This window comes from Vidua chalybeata, chromosome 6 (assembly GCF_026979565.1).
Source record: "Vidua chalybeata isolate OUT-0048 chromosome 6, bVidCha1 merged haplotype, whole genome shotgun sequence".
In the NCBI taxonomy this organism is placed as follows: Eukaryota; Metazoa; Chordata; class Aves; order Passeriformes; family Viduidae; genus Vidua; species Vidua chalybeata.
In genome coordinates, this window is record NC_071535.1 from 15,165,225 (window position 1) to 15,186,149 (window position 20,925).

A 20,925-nucleotide genomic window follows, 5' to 3' on the forward strand; every position below is an offset into this window, starting at 1 on the left:
CAGAATACTCCTATCTCCTGTAAAAACATGTCCACAATTACATTAGAAAGCATAATTCAACATAATTTGGCAAATCAATTCCACATTAAATCCTTCTTTCAGGACAAAGCTGGAAATTCTACAACTACAAAAGGACATATAATTATACCTAGGAGTAAGAGCTAAGAACTTTTCAGTCCAAGTTTTTTTCATTATTTTTATTCAGCGTCAGTGTTAAGTCAACCACACCAGAATTTCAGAGTAATGTATTTCTTTTGCTTCTCCAAATTTACTTTTGCTTATATGCAGTAAAGAAGAAGAGAGAAAAAGAAAAATATTGTAAACAAGCTTTTTTGTCACTTGTTTTGAATCTAAACAACCTGTGGGGAAAGGTACTTTTAATGAAGGAATGCATGAAGAGTGCTGAGACCCTTTCTTAAGGCTGGCATTAGGATGCAGTCCCAGTTCCTGTGGGTGAGACAATCCCCTTGGCCATCACTGCCTCCAGCTCAGTACTACAGAAATTAGGTTTGATGGCCATACTGTAAAAGGTCCCATGTAAAACATGTAAACCATGCACACCAAGAAGGGGGAGTCTGAAAACTGAATTCTGTAAGTGCCCCAAAGCTGAGGTGGGGGTTTTTGCCACGTGCCAAAGTCACTGCCTCAGCTCACAGGGCAGCAACGCTCGCTGTGGTGGCAGAAGTGACTCTGCTCCCTCCTGACTGGCCTTAAAACATTCAAAGAAAAAAAAAAAAAAAAAGAAAGGTAGAAAAACAACCGTCTGTTTTCCCATCTTCTCACAGAACCAGGAAAGATCAGCAAATACCAAGTAGAAGAAATAATTGTAAGTGTTGCTGTAATTGTATTTGAACCTACTGTCGCAGTCTCTATCACCTACAAAGCTCCTGGTTTTTAACTCACTCTCCCCGTCTCATAGCAAGACGCTATTCTGAACATCAGCCAGCCTTTTAGAAGAAACAAAACTTCCATTATAATTTATTTCGTCATCTTTCTACGGTACGATATGGCTGCGAAGAGCGTGGATCACACAACAGGTGTAAAGAACCTTGCTGTGACCTCGGTGGTGTTCGCTCCTTTCCTGCAGCTATTTGCAACACGTAACTCTACCCGCAAAAGGCATTAAAAACAGGAGCACACGAACACCCAAGCAAGGGCGAATAACAAATCTTTGTTTCTGCACGAGCAGTGCCGGTGACACGAAGCCGTAGGCGCCGACTCGGGCCGCCATTCCCGCGGCCTCTGCCGCTTTCCCCCGGGATCGCTCCCGGCCGGCGCCGCGCAGTGACGTCACGCGGCAATGGCGGCGCCCAGGCGCGCACGCGGGGGGTGGCGGCGGTAGCGGCAGCCGGGCCTGGGCAGGGCCCGCGGTCCCGCTCGGTCCCGCTCTGTTCCCCTCCGTCCTCCTCCGTCCCGGGGCTCCTGAGTGCGGTAAGCGCTGGGCGGGGCGGGGGGGAGCAAGTGCCCGGAGCTCCCGCGTGTGGCGGCGGAGGCCGTGCTGGGCCCGCCGCGGCTGCGGTGGTTCCCGGGGTGGGCAGGGGTGGGAGCGCTGCGCGGCCTGCTGCGGGGATTTATCCAGCCGGTCTGCTTTTATCTCCGGAGGTGTTCCAGGAGGGATGCAGCAGGCCTGGCCTGCCTGTTGTATTTAGCTATATTCAAGTTATATTTTAGCTATATATATATATATATTAGCTCGAAGTTTTATTTAAGTTATGCTATTTATATATTTTAAGAAGAAGTAAAATAATTATTCCATGGGTTCCCGTTTGCTTGAATATCAAGGTGGTCTCCATTCCCTGTATTTGAAGACCTTTTTTTTTTCTCCCTCGGTTTCTTTTTTAGGTAAAAAATGAAGGCCAGAAAAGGAGGAAGATTTAGATCTTCCTTTAAATCGAAGCGAAAAGGCATTGAAGTAGTAGGAGAATGGAAAACCGTGCCGATCGACCCCAATCTATTTGCTGAGGAGGAGTTTCAAGATATAGTGTGCTTGGAGGAACTCACAGAGTACAAGCTAGTAAGTTCTTCCAAAGTGGGGAAAGTAAAAGAGAAGAAGAGAAAGGCTGAGAGTGCTTCTGAAGAAGGCAATGAGGAGGTGGAAGAACCTGTCGTGCCTCCAAAAAAGAAAAAGAAAAACAAAGATTTGAGAAGCCAAACAGATAAAGGCAATACTCCTAATGCAGCAGAAATGGATGTGCTGGTTGATAAAGAGGCAAAGTGTAATGAAATAATTGAAGAAGCTAATTGTGAAGACCATGGACCTGTGACTGAGAGCATGTCAAGCAGAAGAGACACTCCAAAGAAGAAGAAAAAGAAGGTACCTAAAAACAAGGCTTTTCAAGCACAGGAAGCCCTTCCATCAGTAGCTACTTCTAAAAAAGTCAAAAACTGGACAACAGAAGTTTTATCTGCCTCAACTGACCAAAAAGCTGATGTGTCTGCATGGAAAGACCTGTTTGTACCTGAGCCAGTGTTGCAGGCTTTGAGCTACCTGGGGTTTAGTGCTCCAACTCCCATTCAAGCCTTAGCCTTACCTTCTGCCATTCGGGATAATATGGACGTTCTTGGTGCTGCAGAAACAGGTACAAGTCTGTTCAACTGATGGTGTATGCTGGGAGCATCCGGTTTCTCTCCTTAAAATATAGCCTAGGGTTGCAAGTTTTTATATGCAGAAGAAGCAGTTTTTCTGTATTACAAGAGAAGAGCTTTTGTCTTTTGCATATCCAGTGTATTAGTAGAGTTTTAAAATTTTGAAACTTACATGTTTATAAACATGGGAACTCTCATCTTTACAAAGCGTGCAAAGCTCTGAAGTCTCAATGAGTTTCTATGCTTTTGGCAGAAGTCTCTTTTCCTCTTTCTCAGACTGTTTCCTGTTTTGGGAATGGTAAGGTGATACTCTGCAAAGGCAGAATTATTGAAGCAAACAGGGTCATTTCTGCAGCAGCCAAACACGTGCTCCCAGGTTCCTGTGGAGATAATTCGTGCTGGTGTGGAGCAGTAATAAAGACTGGGCACAGTGTTAAATGTGAATATGACCCAGGTCCTCCTCAGAGCAAAATGGGCCCACCCTGTGCTCTGTCCCCAGGCTTTGCCTGTATGTTGTCACCAGCCCTTCTCCCTGCTTGTGTTTAAAGTGAGTTATTACATTAATGATTTGAGAGGTAGAGTCACATCCATCTTGTGCTCAGCTCATGCTTTGAGCTTTGCTAGCCTTCATGAAATGTGTTATAGCTACTTGTTTACTTAATGCTATGAAGTTTCTGAACATTATGTTCCCTCAAACTTTGTTTGTGATTCATAGCTTTGAAGTTTTGCCTTTAGCAACATTTTTTTCCTTAAAACACCTAGAGATAGGAAGCACAATTGGAAGCTGCCTTAGTTTAAAAGCTTCCTTTACACTGTTTTCATCTGTTCCAGTTGCTTTATCTCAGTGCTTCTCTGTAAAGTCATTTACTTCTCTCCAGCAAGAAGGTATAGTAACTAATAAGATATGCAGTCATTTGCATTTTTATTTTAATTAGAAGCTGTGTTGATGCTATTAGCTTTAGTAAGATTAGAAAGCCCCCACAGGGAGTGTTTTTAAAAATGGAACTGAAAATTTAAATGGTGTTTTTGTACTGCAAGAAAGTGCCATTTTGGCAGTGCTGGTAAGCAGATTCCTCTCTAGCTGCAGAACAGAAAGCATGGTTGTTGGCAGGCTGTATTGTTGCTTTATAATTTTATATAACCCTGAGGTAGTAGGAATGTGTTTTGCTCATTTATTCTTTCATTAGTGAAATCCAGATTCTCTCCATTGGATCATCATGTTCCTTGGGAGAAAACTTGAAACTTGGGAGATGTGGACAATTGCCTGTTAAGAGGTGCTGCAGCTGGGAGAGATTGAAACTTTCTAGTTCTTATTTCTGCATCCTGCAGCACCTCTTAGCATTGGGCCTGAGGGAGGAATATGTGAAGTTATAGAACTATTAATCTTTTTTGGTAGCAAGATTGGGAAGTCTGGGAAGATTTCGACATGGCAGTAGATCCATGTGCAGATCAGACAAAGGGAATGTCAAGGCTTGTTTTTGCAGTGGGTCTAACCCTTGCTGTTCATTACTGTGTAGAACTAGTGACGTTTCTGGTTAAGGAGCCAAATCTATGTGAAATTATACAATATGAAACTGTTTAAAAGAGCACAAATTGGCTTGAACTGTAGTACCAAGATATTCCTTCTTCCTGGTTTTGCACGCCTGTCTGTGCTATGTAGTTTGTGTTTTATAAAGATAACATGTCCTGTGAGGTGATAATTTGTTTAATTTGTGAGTGAATCTAGTGCCTGTAGAATAGTCCTGATTATCACAGCCATAATATGTCTGGGTGCAGTACTGACATTTGCACCAGCAAACTGCATTATGTTTAATTCAAAATCAGCGGTGGTCTTCACCTCTAAAAACAGATATTCTGTATTACCAGAACTTTATTGTATGTATTCTAAATGCAGGTTATAAATATTTTCCACTTCAAGTGCCGGCAGAAGTAATTAAATACCTCCCAGCCATGCAGAAAGGTGGATAAGTGGATACAAGACTTTGCAGCAACACTGGCCAGGATGTTGACACTAGGCTTATCTGTATTAACTCATATTAAGGTTCTTCCCTTAAACAGGCAAAATTCTGTGTTGCTAGGCAAACCTTCACAGCTTTTTGATACGGAAGGAACTGAGATGAGATTTGCACAGGACTGCTTTCCAGCAGTGGCCTATTACAGGCATGGTGTAATAGTGTCTTGTACTCTGGATGCTGCTTTTATGATTAGTGAACTGCTACATCTGAAAAGCTTAACTGGGGTGGATGTGCTACCATGCTTTTCCTAATGTCTTTATTACTGACAGCTCAGAAGGGAATATGTGGCAGGGATGTAACTTGCAGTTAGTACAGTGAACCCTTGCAATTAAACTTGCTTTTGAAAAGCCTTGTCTCTCTGAAGTGGATTCTCTCTTTTAAATTAGATGTATGTGTTCTGATTATAAAAATATGACCCAGTGCTAGATCAGGAAATTAGACAGCTGAGTATTTCAAAATACAGTATCTTGGAAAGTTGTAAACACAGGACTATAAATTGAAGATGGAAGCTAATCCTTCAAGTGCATTCCTTGTGCAGTTTGTCCTTGGCCTCATTTGCTATTCCCTTATTTGGAGAATGTTGATTAGAACTTTCAATTAGGGCATGGTATTCTCCTTATGGGCATACAAGTCTTTAAAAATATCTTGACTGCAACTGCAGCTTTTTAAAAACACTTTTAGAACAAATAAATATGCCTGACCTGCTAGAGATTGGAAAAATACCTGTTCCCCAGAAACAGGGGAATGGAGATGTATAAAGGGAAGAGGAGAAAAGATGCTACTGCTGCAAGTTTCTGGTCTTAAAAAGATCATGAGTTTGCAACTGTTACAATGGTGTGTTTTAAGAACAGTGTGTGATTGGCTCACACACTGCTCACTTTCATATTTTCAAATAAATGACTTGTCAGTCTGTGTTATTATTCTTGTTTGTTTTTTTTTTCTTTAGGAAGTGGCAAAACGCTTGCATTTGCAATTCCGATGATTCACTCTGTGCTGCAGTGGCAAAAATCAAATAATTCAACAATCAGAAATGGCAGTGTTTCTAAAGAGTCCCATCAGCATCATGATGAACCAAGATGGGAAAATGAGGATGAAGCAGAAAAACTAACCCATCAGCAGGCTGAAGATAGTGGAGATGAAGATGATGCATCTTTCACAACAGGCTGTGTGAAGGTGCTGGAAAATGTTAAATTTGACTCCGATGACGAGACACATACTGTTAACTCCGATAAAAAGAGACCTCTTTTAGGACTAGTCCTTACTCCTACAAGAGAATTAGCTGTACAAGTAAAGCACCACATTGATGCAGTTGCAAAGTTTACAGGTATGTAAATCCCACAGGCCATGTTCCATAGCCAGATTAGACTGGTTTTGGATCTTGGTATTGAGCCAGAATGTGTGCCACACTTCCATAAAATCATAAAACTAGTATAGCTTTTGAGGGGTTAGAGTTTTTAGCCACTGATGTGTGAGAAATGCATGGCGATTCTTCAGTGAGATGTACATGGAAATAAGCAGTTAATGTGAGCTGTTTTGTTTTAAATTAGTCTTCCTTCAAATAGGTATTGATTCCTGCTCTCACCACAGAATCAGTACTAGATACCTGGCAACAGCTAACCTTGTTCTAGTTTTGGATAATGTAGGCTATATATAATTAATAATTTCATGATATATAATATTTTGATTATATATATAATAATTTCATTTTTAACAAGTATATCAATCTTTGTATATATTGTATATGTATAACTTTGTTCTTTCTAATAAAAAAGAAAGTTATGGCCATAAATATTTAGGTCTGACTTACCTCCAGCAGGAGTCAAGCCACAGAAGTGTTACTGCGTAACATGCCTGACAAAAGCAATTCCCTCCTCTTCCTTTCCTTTCCAAACCAGAAGTCAGTACATTAAGTGAACGAGTGAGGACATGAAACTGTTGAAGACTGAGAGTTTTTCCCAATTCTCTCCACTTCTCCCATACCAGTAATTGTTTATATATTAAAGAGGATATGTAGTGCAAAACGCTACTTTTAAGCCCATCTTCCTTTGGTGTCTGTATGTCCTGCCGTGCTCATCAGTCTGCATCTGATTACAAGGCTTATTTTAACTGCTAGGCTGAAATAATCAATTTATGTCATACAGTTCTGATAGGAGCAGTGCTATTTATGTATAAAAATCTGCTGCCCAAGTGATAATTTAGTTGCTGCAGCAGGAGAGACAATATTTTGATGTGGATTTTTTATTGCCTCAAACTCACTTTGGGAAAAAAAAAAAACTGCTGTAGTGTTTCAGAAGTAGTCCAGAAGAGAGATCAGTGGAAGCTTGGATATTGGAAGGGTCTTGCACAGTAGCATTGAGTTCATCATGGGCCAGTGTATCCTTTGAAGAAATAGGGTGAAATAAGCCATGTGTGGAGTCTGCTTCCAAAGATAAATTCCTTTTAGTACCTCTGCAAACTACTTAAAGCTAACGAGGTCTGTGCTACTGTGCAAGTAATCAGGTGGGAGCATATGTGGAAGGATTATTCCATAGCAAATAAGCAGCTGCTTGGCAAGACAAGCATTTCTCAGTCTTATTCTTGAAATGATATTCTGGTTATTCTTAACAGGAATATGTTTGTTCATGCAAATATAATTGACAAAGCACAAGACTCTGAAATATTTGTAAACAAAACTAACATCTACGGATGTGATTCTTCATGCTGTTGAAAGACCTGTGCACTAATTCTTGGCATCTAACTATAATAAGGAATTTTCTGTGAAATTGAATGCATTTCTGTATGCTCAATGTTGCCTAAAACTCCTGAAGTTTCCTGGCCAAAATGCTTGTTGAAAGTTGCAATGTAGACTGTTTAAAGCACATGAAGTAGAGATATATATATAAAAACATGCACTGGTAAATTAGTGAAATAAAATCTGTTATTTATATGTTCTAGGTATTAAGACTGCAATCCTAGTAGGAGGCATGGCTGCACAGAAGCAAGAACGTGTACTGAATCGAAAGCCAGAAATTGTAATTGCAACCCCAGGCCGTCTGTGGGAGTTAGTTAAAGACAGACACCCACATCTTTCAAATCTTCGTGAGCTCAGGTAAAGGTGCCTCTTCAGATAACTGCTGGATACTGAACTGGGCAGCCCTGCATACTGATTAGGTTTACAAACAGATTAAATAATTTAGACTGCACAAGACCTATTTTTGTGTCAGTATTTTATTGAAATGCACATTGGTTATTTTGATAGAGGGAAATGTCAGTTAAAAACAGTAGTCAAAACCTGATTTTTCAAAAGGAAAGGCTACTGTAGCTGCCCCAGCATGCCTGGTGTTACTTTTGGTTTTATATGCATAACATCCTTTATGTGTTTAGCAGGAAAAGTTGTTCTTAAATGTATCAGGTTTGTATTTAGCTGCACAAGTGTATTTTTACTGTGTGTTTTCTACTTGACAGGTGCCTTGTGATTGATGAAGCAGACCGAATGGTTGAGAAAGGTCACTTCTTAGAGCTGTCTCAGTTGCTGGAAGTCTTAAATGATTCTCAGTATAACCCTCGACGACAGACTTTTGTTTTTTCTGCCACTTTGACTTTAGTCCATCAGACTCCCACAAGAGTTTTACAAAAAAAGAATGCTAAAAAGATGGACAAGAAGACCAAACTAGAATTGTTAATGGAAAAAGTAGGAATAAAGGGCAAACCCAAAGTAATAGACTTAACAAGGAAAGAGGCCACTGTTGAGACACTGACAGAAACCAGAATCCACTGTAACACAAATGAGAAGGACTATTATCTCTATTACTTTCTTCTTCAGTATCCAGGAAGAACCATGGTCTTTGCAAACAGCATAGACTGTGTAAAACGCCTCAGTTCTCTCCTCACAATCTTAAATTGTGATCCCCTTCCTTTGCATGCCAACATGCACCAAAAGCAAAGGCTGAAAAACCTGGAAAGGTTTGCTGATCGAGAGAGGTGAGTTGATTTTTAACTTCCTAGTATAGAAAAGAGGAAATTGTATACAGGGTGGTGGTGAGGGGAAACAACTCTGTTAGAGTAGGAGCAGGTTGGGGAAGTTCACTGAGGATGTGAGTCCCCTGTTCATGAGCCAAAGATATTAATGATTAAGGATGAGATTTCACAGTTAAGGTGATGAACTGGAGCAAATTCAGTGGAAGACCACCAAGATACTCAAGAAGCACTGGCTTTGCAAGAGAGGAGGCTGAAGGGACTGGGTGTTTGTATTACCTGGGAAACGTATTTTGTAGAGAGCTAATGGCAGCCCTCTGACACCATAAAAGAAGGTTATCCAAAACAAGGAGCCAGGCTTTTCAGAGTGGTGCTTGATGGGAGGATGAGGGGTAATGGATGCAAGTTGAAATAAGAGATTCAGGCTGGATATGAGAAAGAGTTTTTTCTCAGGACAGTTGAGCATAGGAACAGGCTGCTTGTCTTGGAGTTTTTTGAGGCTCAGTTGGATAGAAGCCTTGAGCAGCCTGGTCCAGTCTTGCAGCTCATCCTGCTTTGAAGAGAAGATGTTACTAGAGACCTCCTGAGGTCCTGAAAGCCTGAAATACCCTGTGGTCCAGGAGCTTGTTGCTGCTGAAGGAGCTGTCACTCGCCTTGTTTTCAGACATTTTTTTAGAGCTGTCTGGCACAGCTCTGCCCAAGTCTTTGCTCTGCAGCTCATTTGATCCTCTGTAAGGTATTGAATCTCCCTAAACCATCAGAAAACTAACCACTTACTACTCATTTGCAGGTTTAATTATATAAATAAGTATCCTGAGAGTCAAAGTATCTTTGAGCAGTGCAGAAGAAAGCGCAGTTGTGCATTTCAGCAGCAGTAGTGGGCAGCCAGGGCTTACCCAAACAGACCTGTCCTGCCATTGTAGGAAACATTGTTTTGGGTTGTCTTTGGCATGGCCTTTGGGAGGAGATTTTTAGTGTCATTACTTACATAGTCCAGAAGCCTCACAGTTTAGTCCTGCTGTGAACTGCTGCATGCTGTCTGGGAGTTTGTACCTTGTTAATAGATCCAGGCATGGAGAACAGAGGTTGAATTGCTGTGATGGAGCTGCAGCATCCCTTGGCAAATGTATTGATAGCATTTGCATAGGTCAGGTGAAGTGTTTTCAGAGACTGCAGATTTTCAAGGCAGGAAAGAAATCTATGAGACCATCTCTCATTGCCTTCTACAGATTGCAAGCTGTAGATTTTTCTGTTGTTATTTCTGCTTTGAACCTTTTAGCAATAGAAAATGCAGTCAGATGCCATAAAATCTTAACGAATTTCCGTTAAGTAAAATTTACTTATTTCAGTTGCTGGGAGACTTTTTTAAAACAAACTGTTCCATATCCTGTGGAGACTTTTGTCTCTGTAGAGACTGCTTGTATAAAAGAACAACATTTTTGTTCGTCTTGTCTAGGGATAGGGAGAAATAGTAATTGTTAGAAGAGAACTCCCCTCTTTATTTCTAGGTTTTAATATACTGAGAGTGTATTTGAGTGCAAGTTGGTAGAAGATACTTCACCCCCAAAAACTGTTACTTAAATAGATAATGTTAGTAATGTGATTTTTCTCAACTGGTGAAACTTTTAATAACATGTCTGTACTGCCAGAGGATCAACTGTGTTGTTAATGGTGGCGTCAAAGCAAGCTAAAGAAATTCTTTAAAACCTGGACAATGCACTGAAAAGTGTAATGCAGGGGCATGTGCTCCCCCTTCCTGATTGAATAGCAATTTTTTCTAGCGTTTTTGTGAACTGAGAGAGGAGAAAAATATAGGAAAACCAGATCCAGTGAGGTAGTGCATTTATATATTGAAAGGAGAATAGACTTGCTGAAGGCAACACTTGCATTTTAAATTTTATACTAAGAATTATTGTTTCAAGACCACCCTTGAGGTGCATTGGGTATTGTTTCTGTAAGGGCAAACAGAATGCATATGTCCTACAGATAATACAGTATAAACGTGTTTCTTAACCTGCTGTGGTAGAATTCTAGGCTGCTGTATTTTATGTTCCTTGGCAAATTATTTGCTCTTCAATTTTATGTTCATTAAATTTTGTCTCTTTTCTCAGCTGTGTCCTCTTGACAACAGATGTTGCAGCTCGTGGTCTTGATATTCCTAATGTCCAGCATGTCATCCACTACCAGGTTAAGCATTTTTAATGTTTTTCCTTTTACTGTTTTGGTTTGATGAGTTCTTGCTGACCCAAATCCTGAGCATTGTAAAGCTGTAATTCTTGGTCCCATATATAGTATAGTCCCAAGTATAGAGATTAAATCATTGAACTGTCCTTAGTGCTTTGTAAAGATCTTCTTTCTGCAGTAACTGACTGCAATAGGTAGCACTTTATGAATGTGTGATTACATGTCAGAAATTACATAATAGATAGGATCCTCCTTGCTTTTTGCTTACCTTTTATATCCAAAGGTGTCAAATTACTCAGCCTTATAACTCTTCTCTGAGGACACATAAAATATTTTCCTGCTTTGCAAGTGAAATGGTAGAAGGTCAGAAGTTAGGAGAGATCACAAAAGATTATGCAAGGAAAAGTTCTGGATCGGAGAACACAAAGTGTGTCCTGACGTCGTCTTTTACATTATTTTCATCTTTGTTACGTGCAATGTACTGCGTGTGTAAAACCCAAAATTCTTTGGCAGCCTCTTGTCCAAGGCATGCCAGGCTGCTGGCAGCTGTGCTGGCCAGCTGCATGGCTCTCTGGGTTCTTGCAGGTCCCTCGCACCTCGGAGCTGTACGTGCACAGAAGCGGCCGAACGGCCCGAGCTGCCAGTGAAGGCCTCAGCCTGCTGCTGATTGGCCCCGAGGACTTGATCAATTTTCGGAAAATCTATAAAACATTGGAGAAGAGTGAAGAGCTGCCATTTTTCCCAGTTGATGCCAAGTGCATGACTTCTATTAAGGTAAAGAAATAACAGTCTTTTTGCAGCCTGAGTAGTTGCTTGTTTATTTAATTACTGATATGATATTGCCTGTTGTGTTCTTTCCAGGTTTCAGATGAAATTTACTCTTAAGGATCTGGATTAGAAAATTAAGTTAATTGCACTTCATATTTTTTTAATCAATATCTATGATTTCTCATCAATAACTGGCCCAAGAAAGTTGTTCAAATATAAACATGACTTATGTTTTTCCAGAAACAGTATAGGGAAGTGGATATATTTTGGAGGTGTGGAGCTGGGATGGCTCTGCTAAGTACATTGTTTAAAGCCTCTTATGTTAGGAACAGACTAGAGAACAGTAGCAGGTTCAGGGATATTCAGTGGTCTTCACCTGCCTCTTCCCATCTGAAGTTGTGAGTTGTCTGCTTTTCTAAAAGTTCTTGTACTGTGAGGCCACAGCTGCCACTGAACCCTGTCAAACTGAGCGTGTTTCTCTTTCCTAGGTTATTGCCCATTTTAAAGAGGATTCAGTCATTCACTAACTCACAAGACAGACAATGGTTAGAATTTACAAAACAGTGTGTTTTAGAAAGCATCTAGTTAGTCACTGCAGATTTTCTGCTTCTTTAATAGGAGACTATTTCATGTCAGCATTCTCTTAGCAGTTTGGATAGTCAGTAATACACAAATGGGACATATTTAAATACTAGATTTTAAAGAAATCCAGCTGGGGTAGAAATTTCTGAATATTACACAGCCATTTGAGAACAGGGAAGAGTGCAGGCAGTCAGATAATGCAGCAGGTGTCTTCCTCATGGTATTTTGATTCAGGCTTACCTATTTGGATTGGACTGAGCCCAGGGTCTACCCCAGTGGCAACAGCAGTATCTTCACCTTGGGAATAATGACAAGAAGTTTAAAAACCCAGCAAATATTGCTGCAAATAGGGTATTTCTTTCAGGAAATGCAGCTTTCTGAAAGAGGAGAGAAAATCAAATAAATGCTTTGATGGATGGATTTTCTTCTTCTCTTGGTAGTAATGAAGAGAATCTGATTTCCACCCACTAAATGTTTCTAGTTACTGAGAGAAATCTGTTATTTTGAAGACTGCTGCTTCAGAGGTTCCTTCTGTGTTTCTTGATGAGAAGTTGTTGGCTCTTTTCATGCTCTATAAATTAATGGGCAAATAAATATTATTTCTACACTTTCCTTTTCCTGTCACCATCTCACAATGATCTCTCCTATCTGTAATAGTGCTCCTCTCCCCAGAAGGGATCTTTGTAATTGTAGTTGCAGGACTCCAGCCTCATAAACCCTTGCAACAGTGCTATCTTATTTACACTTTTTCCTGGGTTTAATCACAAAGTCATTGTAGTTGGAACTAATAGTGCTGCTGGTTCTTTATGTCTGTCCCGTTGGCACACTCCTTCCCTCCTTTTTGCATGCCTTCATTCAAGTTCAGAAAAGTCTGAAGGGGTTTCACTTGAGAGGAATAGAATTGTTGAACCAGGACAGATTTAAAGAGGACTTAAATTTTACAGAGGTGGAAAAATTTACTTTAAATTTCTTGTAATGATCTAACAAATGACTGACTTAGTAGTCCACTGCAAGTGTTACTTCTCTCTCTCTCTCTGTAGTAATTACACTGGCAGTCCTGGCTGCTGCTGTTACTGTGCAGCATCTGACTATTCCAATTCATGCATGGTTTTGTTTTATGCAACTTCAGGCACATTCCAAAGAGCAGAACTTGTTTCTGGTTGGTTCATAATTACTGTAAGTGCAGATTTTCTTTCCACAGTGAATTAGTTATTTGTTTGGGCCAGCTGGAATCCTGCAGGTCAGGTCAAGTTTGCTGGACATCTTTGTTCCACCTGTGTGTAGCTGGGAAGAAGGACAGGACATTCTGTCCTGTGCCTAAACAAGATCCATTCCTGAAAATATGATCTGTTCCTTCCATATGGCCTGCAGGAGTTTACTTTCTTCAGAGTGGAATGAAAGTAGTGGCTGCTCCGTACTGCTGCGATTAATAACTCTTGAGATCAATCTGAACTATATAAGTATGTAACTTGGAAATGATTGGTATCTGAATCATGGTTTGTTCTTGATGTCTCTCAAGTGTTATAATGATTCATTCATAAAATGTTGAGTTAACATTCAGGTATGTTTAGTAGTGAGATGTTTTAGAAGTCAAATTCTGTCATGGATCTAAGGAAGGAAAGTGCTTGTGAATGATGATGTGTTTATTAGCTGGGACGTGAATAGGGAACAAAAGCGTCTCTGTACCAGTTGCATTGTAGTGCATGCTCTCAAACACTTACTCTGCTAAAGTACCCCACATTTAAAGCAGATCATAATGTGTAAATGTACTTTTCATTGCAGGAACGGATGAATTTGGCAAGGCAGATTGAGAAGGCAGAATTTTTCAACAGTCGGGCAAAGCAACACAACTCCTGGCTCCATCAAGCTGCAGAGGCTCTTGAGATGGATCTTGATGATGACATGTTGATGGGCAAGTAGAAAATGTTTTTTTCATGGGTATGCTCAGTAGGGCCCGTAGCCCAGGTGTCCAGAAGAAGACCCACCATGGCAGAGAAGCTTCAAAACCTGCAGAGCAGGGGTGGAGAGGAAGGAAAGGAGTGTTGTTGAGGCATGGTTGTTAGTGGTGTTTTCAGGATGATCATGCAGCTGGAGCTGAGAAGTGAGGTGTGACAGTTCTGGCAAGTTGCAGACAAGTCTACATGTTGTAGGACTGGAACTGTTGAGTTTCTGGCAAGCATTCCAGAGTAATCTAAGCAGCCCAGTATGTCCTGATTTGAGTCTTGTCCCCTCTTGTCATAGAGAAGGCTGTTTCTGCTTCTCTCTCCCACTCTCTTGTAGTCAGGCATGAGGACAGGAGCCTGACAGCTCTGTGTGGGAACAACCAGGAAGTGCTAGGGAACACCAAATATTATGTGAGCCTTAAGTAGGTTGAGCTGTGTGGGCTAAATGGCCGATACATATATTGAAGTTGATGAGGTTTTTGGTGGTTTGTTACAAGTAAATAAGTTCTTACATTTTTTAAAATTAAATGTTTTGTAGGCTGTAGCTGAGAGAATGTGTAGGGCTGTACAACTGCAAGTGGCTATTAGTTCAATGCCATGAAGTTTTGCGAAGCTTAGATGCACTCTAAAATGCCCCATTGTGTGTTCATATTTTGGGAGCTGAAGGTATGATTTCCTATCAGTTTTTTGAAGGCAGGCTGAATAGAGTTGCTGCAGAGGTCACTTCAGATTAGTCTGGCTCTAACCTGTTAGCTGCTAAATATGCCAATGCCTTAATTTTGAAACATATTTAGATTAATGCCTTTCTTTATTCATGCGTAGGCTAGCTGCTTCTCAACCACTTTGCAAGCAAACACTAACCATCTCTGTCTGAATAATAGCACTGATAATTAGCACTCTGCTGTCTTGTTTTGACATAATCTGAGAATGCTGTGCTTTGGAATGAATTTCCAAATATCACATCCAGTCCAAGTAAGTTGTGACTCTCAAGTGAAACACTTTCTAATTGCCACCGAGAAACTTGCCAGGTTTATGCTTGAAAGGGTACTCAGTCTCTAATTCTTGTGTGGCTTGTTGAAGACCAATTAAACTCCCAGTCATTCCTGCCATGAGTGAAGTGCCTCTTACACAGTTACAAAAGATTCAGTCATGTGCTTTCAATTTTACCTTACAGCAACTTTGATTTAATTTTTCTCCTCAGTTCAGGCCTTAACTATGGTTACTCAGTAGTCGGGATTCTGCTTTATCTCATTACCTTGTGAACAGCCTGGGTGATCTGAAAATGTCACAGATGACTGGGAGTTGAGTGACCTTCTTAGAGAAAGCTGGGGTCAGCATCTGCCCTTATCAGGTCTTACAAACACCTGCAATACAAGTTTATTTCTTGTTGTAACATTCTGTATCTTTGATTTCTGCCCCCAGGAAGAAAAACTAGCGAGCAAGAAGAAAGCCAGAAGCAAAAGATGCTGAAGGGGATGAAGAAACAACTGAAACATATGTTGTCCCAGCCACTGTTTAAAGTCCTTATGAAAACCAAGTACCCAACACAGTCCGGAAAACTACTCTTGCCTCAGACATCAGAAGGCATTTCAGCTTTAGGTGCCATGTCCAAAAAGCAAGCCAAGAAGAAGAAATCAATAAAATAAAACTAGATAACAGCAGGATCATTCAGTGTGACAGAAGCAAGGACTATCCTCATCAAGGCTGTCAGTGCTTCTGGAGGAACCCAGCTAAAAGATTGTGTAAGGATGTTGCCTGTGTATTAGTTGTGTAGGCACAAAAGAAAATGCTGATTTAAAGGGCTCAATTAACATCTGATTAGTTACTGTTGAATCTTGTCTTGGATCATGTTTTTTTATGTTATTTTTTTCATAAATCTCTATATTAATAGACGTTAATTAGTTTTCACATAGTTCTGATAATTACTCCACTTTGTGAGATGGGTAAGAGTTTACTGGTGGAATCCACTGTGGGCATACTCTAATGATAAAACTTGATTTGAATTTTGATGTCTTCGAAGGACAGGGGAAGGTCAGCTATATACAGTGCAAGTACAGTCTGAGCTGGTGGAAGTGGGAGGTTTGGCTTTTACTGCCTCTAGCTGAGTGTGAAAGGCAGAAAATACAGATAATGTTGCCAGTAAGTCTACAGTTCTGGTTTTGGAAATGTCCCAGTTGTCTTTCTCCTTTGATAATATTTCTCAGTTCTATTCTCCACCAGGTTTAATTCTCTTAGTCCTGTGTTAATACATGAATGTGCAAAAAAAAAAAGTAGGGTAGCAATGGGCCAGGACTGACCTTGGGAGATGTGTAGATTTCTGAGGAGTAAGTGTTGCTACTCAGTGTTTTCTTGATTAATATTTGAAGTTAAGCCTGTATTTGAAAACATGTTAGAACCATGATCTTCACTGTAATAGAAGAGGTGATGTTTTGAAATGTCACTTTTGAAGATTGCTCCATTATAATTGTGCTTTTAATAATTCTAACCTGATATGGGCAAATATTTTTTTAAATTTTTAAAAATATGTCAGAAAAATATATTTTGAATTTTTGTTAAATTATATCTGACATAAACTTCAAAGCCTGTGTCTGTTTTCAGTTACTTGAAATTTCTAAATCCCTCATAGCTGATGCTGTTTACACTTAGCAGGCAAGAAAATGAGAAAAGCATCCAAAACATAAGACAGTGGAATCTGTATTGGTGGGAGGACAGGTAACCTTCACCTGCTGGCTCTGGATGAGGCTTAGTTTCTGTGTCTCAAACAGTGTGGATTGAACCAGTGTCACTGCCATGACAAGAAGCACCAGTTTACTCAGGGAAATCTGTCTGTGGGGTTGAGTGCCCCCTCTAACCACTTGCTAGTTATGTGAGAATAGCAAACTCTTTATTCTTTCATCTGTGTAAATAGTCTGTCTCTGGAGGGCTTTTCTCTTGTTTTCATGCATTACTGAAGAAAAGCTCTGACAATGTAGTCATAAGCATACAGAGCTTGTCAATGATGTATGAGACTTTCCTTGCAATGCACTGTTTGTCTCATGCCCTTGGGAGAGAGGGGAAAGTTTTGAGGAAAAGAGATGGGAAGGTTCTGTTTCCTCTCTCATGTGAAGAGATGCATCTTTGGAGTTAATGTGACATCTGAAAAATAAAAACAATTTTATGACAGTTCCTTGTAAGGAAGGCTGAAAAAGGAACTGAACAAAGGTAAGCATGCCCTCATTTCTTTCCTGTGCCATTTTAATCAGACTCTTATATTATGGAAAGGAAACTTGTATTGCTTTTGCATCCTGAAGGGTTTGAACACCAGATAGGCCTTTTCTGCATCTTATGATGCATTTCTGTTTCCATTTCATTAACAAAATCAAGGCTGGATCCTGACAACAGAGCTCAGCATCTCCCTGTCTGAATCTGCATGAGTTTCAGCAGTTTCTAATTCCATGAGATCATGCTATGAAGTTTTTCAGCTGCTTCTGTTTCCCTGTGTTTAACAACACAGCTCTCACACTGCCAGCCCACTGTCCTGCCAAGTCTCCCCAGGAGCATGACACTTGTGCCCTCCTTCATAGAATCATAAAACCTAATGCCACCATGCCCATATAGCAAATGCCACATCCCACAGCCACTTGTTTTTTGAACATTCCAGGGATGCTGATTCCACCATTTCCCGGAGAGCCTGTTCTGATGTTCAGTGCTTCATGTTTGCTTGTGGGACATGCTCTGAGGCTGGTTTTCTTCTGCACCCTCTTATGTGCTCTGCATGAACTCTCAGTGCTTAAATCTACTGATGCTGCTCCCCCACAGGAACTAAAGCAGAGCTTGGACCCTAAAAATATCTCAGTGTCTTAAAAAGAGCACTTGTCTGGAGCTCTGAAAGCTCTCTTGTGGCTGCCTGTTTTGCCTTGTCATTATCTTACCTGAGTCTTCTGGCTAGAGGAAAAACCTTATATTTGCTTTAGATAATTTTTAAAAAATTGTTAAACCAATAACAGAAAGATATTAGCATTTTGCTGCCCCACTCCTATGTGAATGAAGTTACTGCAGAAAGAGGACAGTAAAGCAGAATGTTTTCTCAGTCTCTATTTGTCTGTATACTACTGGTGCAAATTAGACATGAAGAATTTTACATCAAGCCCATATGGGCAGTGTAATCTTAGTGTTTATCAAATACTTAGTATCAGATGTTTTCTCTAATGCTGTGCTGGTCCAGCAGTTATATTGAGGCCTCTAACCAGTAATCTCGTATTTTGTGGCAGCTTCTGTCTGCTGAAATACCCATAATTAAAGGACTTATTAAGTCTATTTAAGCTGTCGAAGCAACTTCCAAGTAGTTTAATAAAAGTGACTTCAGCAGAGTGGTGGTAGGCTTCAAGCTGATACAGAACAACTACCTAACAGAAACGTGAAACAATAGCTTCTGAACCTTTTTTATTTTCTGAATGCATGGAGGCAGTTGATCTCATCCCTGCTGCAGAGTTCCTGCTCTGTCATATTCTATAAAGGAAGAGTCCCTGCAGTTTAAGGCATCTGCTGAGGAGATAGTTTGGACACGATCTCACATATTAGACCAGAGAGTTTCCTGACATCCCCCATGCCTTTTCTCTCCTCCCCTGTATGTTAATAAAACAGCAAATTAGCAGAGCTGAAGCTGGAGTGGTGCCTTGTCGTATGCCAGCAGCCCAGGCACAGGGCTGGCCATGTGGCACAGGGGAGGTAATTCACACCTTCCTGAGAGAGGGCTGGGTACCCCACACTTCCTGCAATTAGTCTGTGTCAGCTCCCTGAGGGGAGAGGAGATAGGAAAGGGATACTTTTTGACAGCCTCACCTCACACAGCCTGACACAAGCAGGAAAATGTGGTAAGAAAACCTGTACTTTCCTGCGTGTTGAAATGCTCCCTGCTATGTCCTGTGCTAGCAGGATGTGTTTTTTTGGGTGCCTGAGCTATCCCAGACTTTTTGATGAATGGCTTGGTGAAAGAAGGAGCTCAAAAGACATGAAATGAATGACTGATAATATAGCAATCAACAATCTGTAAAAAATATCAGACAGTCATTGCAGAAAAGTATGATGTCAGTGGTCACAGGTTTGGGAACTAGAAGAGAGGCACAAGATAGAAGGGCTCTCTTTAGGAAAATTATCCTGGTTCTGTAACCCTCTATAGATCCCCTCTATATAGCCCCCTTCTGACTCTCAGGAAGATGTCTGATACTGTTCTGCCCTGTGATAGATTTTCTATTTCAGCTTCTTTTTGTGAAAGGTATTGAAAGGCTTCAGTGTTTTCTCAAGTCAGTCATAAACTCCTCCTGGGGTTAGCCTCCCAGAGCGAGTAAGAAAGACGAAAATAATCTGTCACTCCTGTGGCAAGTTTATTGGCCTGGGGAAGCAAGTGAATAAGAGCTGCTGTGCTTCTTTGCCTTGGAGTTCAGCAGCTCTTGCTGTGAAACTGGAAGAAATTGAAGCCAGTTTCCAGAGCAACCAACTTGAGATGGTACAAATTGCCAAATTTCTGTAGGTGAGAGGTGCACATACACAACATAATACAAAACCTGACTTGGAAAAGCAGAACAGGCGCTACAAAGTGCATATGGGCTTTAGTACCATTGGGCTAATTAAAAGTCTCATTATTTTTTATTATTGATGTGATTATATCAGTCTAATCACTAGTGTGGATGGTTTTTTAGAACTAAAGTCTTTTTCTTTACTCGTGGCAATATCTATAGCAGTATAAGTGACAGGTGTTATGGATTTACACACACTGGGCATCTTAACAGGGTCCAACCCTAGGATCTCACTGATTAATGTCAAGTCCAACTGAAGGTTTCCAGTTCCTCTTTTGTTAGTTCTCAGGTTAGAGCTGTGCGCCTCTGGAGAGGGACCCCTTCCCCAGACCATGCCCCTCAATTATACCCATACCACCCATCCCCCAATCCACACATCTCTTCACTTAATTCTGCTCAGTGGTCTCTCAGTTTCATACTGGTTTTCATTATTGCTGGGCTGGCCCTTGTGAAGTCACCTCATTCTCTTGGAACTGTCTCCTTTGTCCTTGCATTCTAGAAAACAAAAGGAACCAAAACATCTGTACGATGAAGAGTTTAATTCTAGTATCTTAAGGTATAGAAAACAGCTCAATAATAAGACTGGTTGAAACCATCTGTCTTGTGCCTTTTTGTCTTATAGATGTTTTTGTGTCCCTGGTATAAATTTGGTAATTCATTCCTCTCCGTCTAAGAGGCTGGTCTTAGCAGGGATAGGGGTGGCAAATACAGCTAAGTGCCTGCCAAACACTATCTGCTGGTGGCAGGTATTTCTGATAGCCTAAAGGCCGTTTCAAATCTACATGACTACAAATTCAAGTAATTTTATCTTAGAGAGTCTGATTCATTATTTTCTCTTCTCCTGAGGACTGTGAATGATACTGAATGTGTAGTTGTCACTGTGTTCCTAAATTTTTATAGATATTATTTAGTATTCCTGCTGGAAAGTGAGAACCTGTAGTAGGTTCCATGTTTTCAGGTATTCCATATCTGGTAAGGATGTCTTAATCACTCCCACAGTAACAGTTTTCCTGGTGGAAAAAGCTTCTATCCATTCTGAGAGCTGATCCATGACTGCCAGGGCTCATAAGAGGCATGTCAGCATAACCACTTTGAAAATGGAGAAACTAATATGATCATACTTTAACCTCTTGATTGTGTTTTGTGTTAGAAAACTTTCAACATGTGGGACAAGAAATCACAATGCTTTTCATTGCCATATATATTCTGGGGATTGTCCACATTTTTTCCATCTGGTTGACAATTGGTTGACAATTGCTATCATCTCTCCATGTATTTTATCATGAAACAACTTTCTTGGTAGAATAGGTTATCTCCCAATAGTCCAAATTCCAGTTT

General features: G+C 40.5%; 1 protein-coding gene across 1 annotated transcript; it reads left to right on the top strand.

The window, feature by feature from the left end:
* Window positions 1–1,327: 1,327 nt before the first annotated feature.
* DDX24 (DEAD-box helicase 24) lies at window positions 1,328–16,612 on the top strand. The gene is made up of 9 exons (XM_053946543.1): window positions 1,328–1,431; window positions 1,843–2,579; window positions 5,548–5,925; window positions 7,536–7,689; window positions 8,046–8,561; window positions 10,667–10,742; window positions 11,325–11,513; window positions 13,872–14,005; window positions 15,459–16,612. Exons 2-9 carry the CDS (start codon window positions 1,850–1,852, stop codon window positions 15,676–15,678), a joined length of 2,397 nt encoding a protein of 798 aa, XP_053802518.1. The 5' UTR covers window positions 1,328–1,431; window positions 1,843–1,849; the 3' UTR covers window positions 15,679–16,612.
* The last annotated feature ends 4,313 nt before the right edge of the window (window positions 16,613–20,925 follow it).

Excerpts from the sequence above, each read along its gene's own strand:
- DDX24 (XM_053946543.1), top strand. The coding sequence starts at position 1,850 with ATGAAGGCCAGAAAAGGAGGAAGATTTAGATCTTCCTTTAAATCGAAG. Across the intron at positions 8,562-10,666 it reads AGGTTTGCTGATCGAGAGAG|CTGTGTCCTCTTGACAACAG; the intron begins GTGAGTTGATTT and ends CTCTTTTCTCAG. Across the intron at positions 14,006-15,458 it reads GATGACATGTTGATGGGCAA|AAAAACTAGCGAGCAAGAAG; the intron begins GTAGAAAATGTT and ends GCCCCCAGGAAG.